Source organism: Triticum aestivum, chromosome 6D (genome assembly GCF_018294505.1).
Source record: "Triticum aestivum cultivar Chinese Spring chromosome 6D, IWGSC CS RefSeq v2.1, whole genome shotgun sequence".
Classification (NCBI taxonomy): Eukaryota; Viridiplantae; Streptophyta; class Magnoliopsida; order Poales; family Poaceae; genus Triticum; species Triticum aestivum.
Window position 1 is genome coordinate 412,240,791 of NC_057811.1, and position 9,150 is coordinate 412,249,940.

The window sequence follows — 9,150 nt, forward strand, 5'->3', positions numbered from 1 at the left end:
TACCTACGCATCAAAACCACAACGATAGTTTGTCAAGTTCTCCCTGCAATCATCTTTGTCAACAGCCAAGTTCATGCTCAAATTTAATGAGCTCTGATCAAGCGTTTGAGCTACCTCTAGACATGAGGATGGGGGTGACGATTGCAGGGACATGTGTGGCAGCATTGTCGGCGACATCTCCATGGGAGGGTGAGAGTGAACGGCAACACCTACAATAAGAACACGTCAGGATCACACATCAAACAAGAAAATTATTCAGCGAACAATAACAAATATATTACATAGATTAATCGTCCTCTGCAGGCTAGTTGAAATCATGGAACCGTGACAAGGAAGAACAACTAAACAAGAATTGGTCATAGGTTGTTATCTCTGAGACCAAAGCAAAAGATAGCCCTCAACGGCATGAATGTAAATCTAACCATTTTTCCGTTACTGTCTGCCTTTGAAATAGTATTAGAGATCCTTTTTAAAACGTCATAGCCCTATGGAAAGATAGAAAATTCAGCATCATAAGAGAGAAATATAGGTGCATTTTCTTTTGAGCTTCCATCTTCCCCTACTTCTGAATTGAATTTTCCAGTAATTTTCAATGTGCATACAATAATGTTGATTCAAATTGAAGTGTAGCTCACACTGGGCTGGACAGGGGCTAGTTAGAGCCAGTTTTGGTTATCTGGATCATGAAACACTAACTTATCATATTTAAGCTGAAAATAGTAAGGCTTATAAAAGAAACAGAGCAGAAAGGTAAGTGTACGCATGTAGTGTTGTCATGGGCATGCTTTTCCTTTGCGCTTAGGGACGTCGTGTCGATGTTACTAATAACTAACAAGAAGCATTTTATGTTGTGTGATACAGAGTATGATCTCACCGAATAAGGCAGATGTATGTATCCATCTTCCATGGAAAGTCCACGGTTAAAAAGCTGGTCCCAGAAAACTGCATTCTGCTAGAGACTTCCTTGGACCGTCACACAAACCTCTCCACTGTAGTTCTCATTATTTAAACTATTTATTAACTAGCGTAATAGTGCTTATAAATTGGAAAAGATGGCACAAGCTATAATATAAAACATCAGGAAAATAAAAATGACATACTATCTGATAAGAGAGCACAAAGGAAGCACAAGAAGAGTAGTATGCCTTCTGGAAAGAAATAAATTTAGCATAAAGGTGTTGGGGAACGTAGTAATTTCAAAAAAATTCCTACGCACACGCAAGATCATGGTGATGCATAGCAACGAGAGGGGAGAGTGTTGTCCACGTACCCTCGTAGACCGACAACGGAAGCGTTATCACAACGCGGTTGATGTAGTCGTACGTCTTCACGATCCGACCGATCAAGTACCGAACGCACGGCACCTCCGAGTTCTACACACGTTCAGCTCGATGACGTCCCTCGAATTCCGATCCAGCCGAGTGTTGAGGGAGAGTTTCGTCAGCACGACGGCGTGGTGACGATGATGATGTTCCACCGACGCAGGGCTTCGCCTAAGCTCCGCAACGGTATTATCGAGGTGTAATATGGTGGAGGGGGGCACCGCACACGGCTAAGAGATCTCAAGGATCAATTGTTGTGTCTCGGGGGTGCCCCCTGCCCCCGTATATAAAGGAGCAAGGGGGAGGCAGCCGGCCAAGGGGAGAGGCGCGCCAGGAGGGGGAGTCCTACTCCCACCGGGAGTAGGACTCCTCCTTTCCTTGTGGGAGTAGGAGAAGGGAAGGGGGAAGGAGAAAGAAGGAAGGGGGCGCCCCCCCTCCCTAGTCCAATTCGGACTAGCCAATGGGGAGGGGTGCGGCCACCCTTTGGGGTCTTTTTCTTCTTTCCCGTATGGCCCATTAAGGCCCAATACGAATTCCCGTAACTCTCCGGTACTCCGAACAATACCCGAATCACTCGGAACCTTTTCGAAGTCCGAATATAGTCGTCCAATATATCGATCTTTACGTCTCGGCCATTTCGAGACTCCTCGTCATGTCCCCGATCTCATCCGGGACTCCGAACTCCTTCGGTACATCAAAACTCAATAAAACTGTCATGGTAACGTTAAGCGTGCGGACCCTTCGGGTTCGAGAACTATGTAGACATGACCGAGACACCTCTCCGGTCAATAACCAATAGCGGGACCTGGATGCCCATATTGGCTCCCACATATTCTACGAAGATCTTTATCGGTCAGACCGCATAACAACATACGTTGTTCCCTTTGTCATCGGTATGTTACTTGCCCGAGATTCGATCGTCGGTATCTCGATACCTAGTTCAATCTCGTTACCGGCAAGTCTCTTTACTCGTTCCGTAATACATCATCCCGCAACTAACTCATTAGTCACAATGCTTGCAAGGCTTATAGTGATGTGCATTACCGAGTGGGCCCAGAGATACCTCTCCGACAATCGGAGTGACAAATCCTAATCTCGAAATACGCCAACCCAACAAGTACCTTTAGAGACACCTGTAGAGCACCTTTATAATCACACAGTTACGTTGTGACGTTTGGTAGCACACAAAGTGTTCCCCTGGTAAACGGGAGTTGCATAATCTCATAGTCATAGGAACATGTATAAGTCATGAAGAAAGCAATAGCAACATACTAAACGATCGGGTGCTAAGATAACGGAATGGGTCAAGTCAATCACGTCATTCTCCTAATGAGGTGATCCCGTTAATCAAATGACAACTCATGTCTATGGCTAGGAAACATAACCATCTTTGATTAACAAGCTAGTCAAGTAGAGGCATACTAGTGACACTCTGTTTGTCTATGTATTCACACATGTATTATGTTTCCGGTTAATACAATTCTAGCATGAATAATAAACATTTATCATGATATAAGGAAATATATAATACTTTATTATTGCCCCTAGGGCATATTTCCTTCAAAAGGGAGAATGAACAAGCAAGTCATAAGATCACATTCTTCTCATGGAAATTAAAGGGTCTAAAGAATGCATCTCATATTCATCGGAGGATGAAGCTTTGCTAACAGAATCATTATGCAGTAGTATTTTCATCCAAAATTTTCAGTTAGTAACTACTATATGTAGGTCAGGTTTTGACAGATATAGCAGTGTCGTGGTATTATACACAATCCACTGCCAAAAGTCTTCACTATTTTTCTACCAAGATTTTCACGAAGTAATGTATCTTTCCTTTTTAGATGGTACTTCTACATGTAGCATGTTACTCTAATACTGAGTGGTTAACCTGCTTCCTTTCATCAAATATACAATTGCACTATTAGTAGTAGCACTGGCTAATATATGTCATTTCCCTGTAACCCCTAAAGACTGAAACAATGATCGGTGCATACAAATCTTGGTCCGAGACTCCGAGCAATACAAAATCATGACTATGGTCTGTTCTGCATACATATATAGTGCATGCTACTGATATTCTTCCACAAGTAATCTTGTAGAGCCAAATACAAACGGATTAGTAAAAGCAAATGCTACATGAATAATCAATAGGAATATACTTAAAGAATAAAAGTACAACCCCCAAGAGAACATTGAACAATCAAAAGATACTTTCAAAGGAGTTAGTCTAACTCCTGAATCTAAGCAGACCGTACGTATTTGCCTCTCTGGCCATGTATTCAGTCCCTTGTTTCACTCTCAAATTGTCTCATAGAATTAATCGCCACAGTTTTGGCACACATTATAGGATCTTCCAGCTATGATGCTCAGACCAGTTCAAAGAGCAGCGGTAATCAAGAAACTTACCTATTTCCATCATTTGCTGCTTCATCATGCTAATATCGGAGTCTCCAGCTTTGCCTCTTTTATCTGATTGACAACAAAAGTCTTCCTTCTGAATAAATATTACAAGACCAAAATATTACGACGTAGAAGGTGCTAAATCAATTGCAAAGAAAGTCGCTAATGAAAACCTAAGGTAGTGAATCTTACCGTCTCCTTGTCACTTCTACCATAGTCCATTTCAAGCCAGGTGTATTTCTTTGAGTAACACCTGAAATTGTTGCGATTGGACCATCCATTATTAGTATTGTGCCAGAACTTGAATTCAAATACACGAATCACTTCGTGTCATGGCATGGGGCCGAGCAGCTCGCTCCGACCTCGGTGACCTACTCTGCCATATCTCCAGTAAATCCGAAAGCTTCCACCATCAGCCCTGCTAACTTCACCTCTCCACAATAGCTTCTTAACCACATATCAGGCTGCAAAACCAACTGTAACAGAAAGGGTGACACCTGCAAAAACACAAGCGCAGAAAACTCATATGTTGAACATTTATATTATCACAGCTCCTGCTAGCAACTTGAGCCTCCACCACATATTATTGCTCCAACTTTATTTGGAAGCGCAATCGATAACCGGCCAAGAATGAAACACCATCCCCATATTCTCTTTCCTTCATTGAATTGAGACAAATTATCAAAAAAGCTAATCTCAACTAATTTAACCTAGGCATTGTGAATTCTCAGCATCCAAAGAACCAATTTGAGAGATAAAACAATTACCGATAGAAATTTGTGATATATGCTTCCTTTAGCTTTGTCAAATCAGAACGTAGTCCCACTAAACATCCATTGGCTCCAGCATTTTCCTTTCTTCCTCATCAGAACGTGAACAAGATAGCACAAGCATCATCTCACAAATCTGTACATTATCTGCAGTCCAACTGTTCCATACCAGAGGAGAGAGGGGAGTGGCGAGCTGTACCTGAGTGGAGATGTAGGGCCGGCTACCATGGAGCATCGGAGGCATGGCAGTGCTGTGGTCGGCTGGTTGCCGGTAGCACCAGAGAAGACGTTGCAGTGGCCGTGCTTGCTAGCATGGCGACAGCCAGGAAAGTCAACGCAGCAACCAAGGACTTGAACGAACGGATCGGCGGAAGAGCCGCCTTGCACGACCTCCACCTCCGCTGCCTATACAGCCTGCCAGGCGACAGTCGAGCCACCTACAGTATGCCCCTGCCTGAGGCCGCTGTCTCCACTACCACCTCCCACACCAATCCGCCGCCGCCGCCGCGCTAGGGTTTCGCACCGGGAAGTGAAGCCATGTCAGGGAGAGAAGCTAACAGGATTGCGGGAGTGCGATGGCGCGGCGAGGATGGGTGGAAGGCGAGAGAAGGTTGTGGGCGGGGGCGGGCGACGCGATGGGTGGCGGCGATGAATGGGCGGTCGTATCTGGCGAAGGTGGGGAGGAGGTGGCGTGCGTCCTCTCTCTGTCTTCTCGAGGAAGGAAACGACCACGCCTTTTTTTCTACGAAGGGAATGTTTCCTTCCAATTGGCCAGCGCGAATAGTACCACCCTGCCGACGTGGACACAACCAGAGATCGCTCATTGCGCGACGATAGATGGGTTTGATAGGTACTCCCTCCTTTCTGGTTTATAGGGCTCAATTCAAAAATCTCACCAACCAAGATAGATGGTGAGTGGTGGAATATTTTTTGTAGTTTGCAAAAACACCTAATTAATGCTCTTGTTTTTCTTAAAAAATTATGTTTATCAATGCATTAATTGCAATGCATGCACATGCATTGGTCAATTTTTCTCTTAATACTTGCATGCAATGATTTAATGCACCTTGAAATCTGAACATGTGACGGGGAACAACCAAATTGAGCCTTATAAAATGGAAAAACTAAAATTTTGAGATAAGCACTATAAACCGAAACGAAGGGAGTAATAACATCACACATATCTAGATAAAATGAATGATGTGGCAAGCAATAAATGAAGAAAGAGAGGCATGTGGTAATATAGCTAGTTAGGCCGGTCACAATGGGCAGGAACATAAGCTAGTAACCTACACACTTTCCTAGACTATGTTACTACCTCCATAGTGGGTAGAAACATATATGTAGTGTTATGCAACGATGTATTTATTAGGTCATAGACTCATTGTTTCTTGAAGTGTGTGATGTTCCGGTAACTTAGCTAGTTACCACAAGCAGCTCTCTCTTTATTAAATATATGCCACATAAGCAAAGTTGCATTGGAGTGTGTGATGTTACTCCTAAGTTCCTGCCCATTGTGACCGGCCTTACTACTAGTATGAGTAACATCACACATATAAAGGCAAGATGAGTCTATAGCCTAATAAATGAAGTGTTGCATGTTACCACACATATGTTACTCCACATTATAGAGGTAGTAACATAGAGTAGTAACATGGGCATGTTACTACTCTACGTTACTACCCATTGTGGCTAGTCTAAGAGCAAGTATAATAAGCTTATGTAAGCAGGCTGTAAGGATTAAAATATTGTTTTTCTTCTGACGTGGAGGGAAGAGAAGAAGAGAGAGAAGATGAGCCGGCTACAGAATAAGAGCTAGCTGCAGCACGTGTTTCTAGGCACTATGTGAGAGTGAGAGGTGGACCATGTATTAATGAAGTAGCACATCTTTGTGTCTTACTATTATACTTGAAGGATACAAGGTTGGCTATAGATGACATGGCAATGTCATATAGCCATCAGCTGGCTGTACTATTAACCATGCTCTAAAGTGTAAAGAACTGCTTTACTAGAAGAATGTCGGATGCAATTTATAAATTGTCCGAATGCCATGTCGACAATGGAGGACATCCTGGAAATGAAAGAGGAAAAATGTCTAAAGATCTGGATCCTCTTGTGGTTATGGTGGCCTGAAAGGAACAAAGCTAATCAAGGAGAAAGGATCACGACTGCAGATGAAGTCATATACTCACTACAACTGCATTGTTGGAGTACAAAAAATACATCAAGCGACATGAGAAAAATTTGCAGGGCATAAACCAGGTTTGGCACCCTCCCTCTGTTGATTTTCTTAAAAGGGTAAATTTGATATATGCCACTACAAAGTTTCCAGTTTTGAAATATGCCATTACTATTCTTTGATTTAGAAACATGCCACTACAAAGTTCGCAGCCTTTGAAATATGCCACTGCATACCTTTTTGAAGGATTAGACACCCTAACACGTATGTATACATCTTCATAATTTGTACATGGACAAAAGTACCCCTTGGTCAACTCAACGACACCACCGATTCAGATAAAAAAAAGAACAGCCCCGATCCCCTTTTCCTATCGTCTTTCTCTGTCTCCTCGTCGCTGCTCCCGGCCGCCGCGCCTCCGCAACTCCTGGCCTCCTCCTCCTCCTCCATTATTTATCCTCGCATCCGCGCCCAGCTCTCCTAAGTCCTGGCCAACGCCCCTGCTCGTATCCTCTCTGTAAACCTAGACGAGAGACATGGAGGTAACCAGTGGTGATGGTGGTGGTGGGAGGAGCGTTTGATTCCCACAACTCCACGTGTGGAGCATGGAAGAATCCAGCCCCATTCCCCCTTCCTTGTGAGTTTACTAATCCTCTCTTGTAGCAATTTGTTATTTTAGTTGAAATTTGTGTGTGTGTGACAATTTTCTTGGAATTATTCATTCTTGTTCTATAGGTCTGGACAGCCAGATTTGTTTGCGTTGGATCTTAAAGTTGAATCATTTAGCACTAACCATCCATCGGGCTTGAAATCTTACTTCAAGGGCAGAGTGTTGAAATGGGTTGTCGACCGCAAGTCGTTGACTGTGGATGCTATGAGGTTCCAAGCTGCATATGCTGGGGTGATTGCATCAATGACAGATAAATCAGAGTGGCCCGAAGTTGATCTAGGATTTAAGGTACACCCTCCTGTACAAACGAAGAATGTGCCTGGTAGGCCTAGGAAGGTGAGGATTAGAGGTTGGATGGAACCTATGAGAAGAACAGTTAAATGCAAGAGATGTAAATGATTTGGCCATCATCAGAAAACTTGCAAACTTCCTTTTAAATTAGACGATGAAGAGGAAGAAGAGCCAGATGATGGGGAGCAAGAAAAGCCAGATGATGTAGAGAAACAAGAAAATCCCGATGATGGAGAGCAACAAGGACTAGATGATGGAGAGCAAAAAGCAAGTGAGGAGGTGGATCCAGCCCCTAAAGAGGTGCAACCAGCCACGAAAAGGTATTAGAATTTGGATCATATCTTTTCCAATTACATTCAGCTTGTTAGGTGTATTTTGATCATATTTCTAATTTTGCAGGAAGAAGGGTGCAGCTAAATCTCAAACTAAAGGAGCACCACCTGCAAAGATAGGAGGTAATAAGATGGCTACAGCAAAATCCCCAACTCAAGGAGCTTCTCAAGCAAAAGGCAAGAAGAACATTGCATCAAACTCAACTAAAACTCCAGCTGAAGGCAAGAAAAAGGCAGCAGCTAAATCCCCAACAAAGGGTGGGAAGAGAAAGCCAAAGGGTACTACACCTACAAAGGAAAGTGGGTCTGCAACCATTACAGTGAGCCAGAAGTTGGCATCAAAAGGAAGTTGAGTGATTTGATTAGAGAGAAGTAGTAGTTGCTTGTAATTTGTGTTTTCATCTTATTAAAACCATCACGTGACAATTGATTCTCTGAACTGGTCATGATTTGTGTAATGTTATTTTGCCCAGAATTGGGGGAATTTAGGATGTGAACTGATGCTATTTGGCCAAGTGGTATGATATTTAAGTCAAGTTGTCAATTGATGCACTCCAGTACGAGCATGTGCTGTTAATTTTGCTTCATGTTGCTACAGACTTCAGGTTTTGCATCTGCTAATCATATACTTCTATACATCATCATTTCTATAGCTAATCCTAATTGGAACAACAAGCAGTGCATTTCAGTACAAGCAGATGCTGTCAAATTTTCTTCAGTAGCTACATGCTTCAGGTTCTGCATCTGCCGGAGATTGCTACAGGTATCTGTTTGCCCAACACACATCACTGCGTGCCACCGTCGTTAGCATCGCAAAAACCAGTACCAGCAGTGAGCCATGAACAGCGAGGAGCCGCACGCGACATGCACACGTCCATACTACCCTTCGCGGCTAGGCGCATCGCCGTTGTGCTTCTTTTCTCGGCCTTCGTTAGCGGAAGTACCAGCGGCCAGCGATGAACAGCAAGGCGTATAGAATAGAGATGTTGGGCGAGGGCAGCGCTCGGGACCAGCAGCTATGAGGAACTGGAGGAGGTGGCGGCTGGGAGTAGCACCGCCGGCGGCGGCGCGGGGAGCAGATTTGAGAGACGAGAGAAAAAGGGAATCGGGAGCGGCAGGTGTTGACTTGGCCCAAGGGGCAGCTTTGTCCATGTACCAAATACAAAAGGAAATACATACGTGTTAG

At 43.7% G+C, this 9,150-nt stretch overlaps 1 protein-coding gene and 1 long non-coding RNA gene across 7 annotated transcripts; one reads left to right on the forward strand and one right to left on the reverse strand.

Moving 5' to 3' along the window:
* LOC123145471 (poly [ADP-ribose] polymerase 2-A-like) lies at positions 1-5,152 on the reverse strand. Of its 6 annotated transcripts, none has more exons than XR_006472300.1 (6): positions 4,692-5,152; positions 4,490-4,579; positions 4,098-4,219; positions 3,915-3,975; positions 3,729-3,816; positions 64-485 (listed from the first exon to the last, which is right to left on the reverse strand). XR_006472300.1 is itself a non-coding variant. In XM_044564900.1 (5 exons), the coding sequence occupies exons 2-5, from the start codon at positions 4,178-4,180 to the stop codon at positions 478-480; spliced, it is 240 nt and encodes a 79-aa protein (XP_044420835.1). In that variant the 5' UTR covers positions 4,181-4,219; positions 4,490-5,152; the 3' UTR covers positions 76-477. The 6 variants fall into 6 exon arrangements, 1 of the variants encoding a protein (XP_044420835.1); XR_006472298.1 differs by having other exon boundaries at positions 65-485; positions 4,098-4,380; XR_006472297.1 differs by having other exon boundaries at positions 74-485; positions 3,915-4,380.
* A 1,863-nt stretch (positions 5,153-7,015) lies between these two features.
* LOC123141802 (uncharacterized) lies at positions 7,016-8,508 on the forward strand. Its single transcript, XR_006470420.1, has 3 exons — positions 7,016-7,308; positions 7,407-7,952; positions 8,032-8,508. It is a non-coding gene; the product is annotated as an uncharacterized lncRNA (long non-coding RNA).
* Positions 8,509-9,150: the final 642 nt, after the last annotated feature.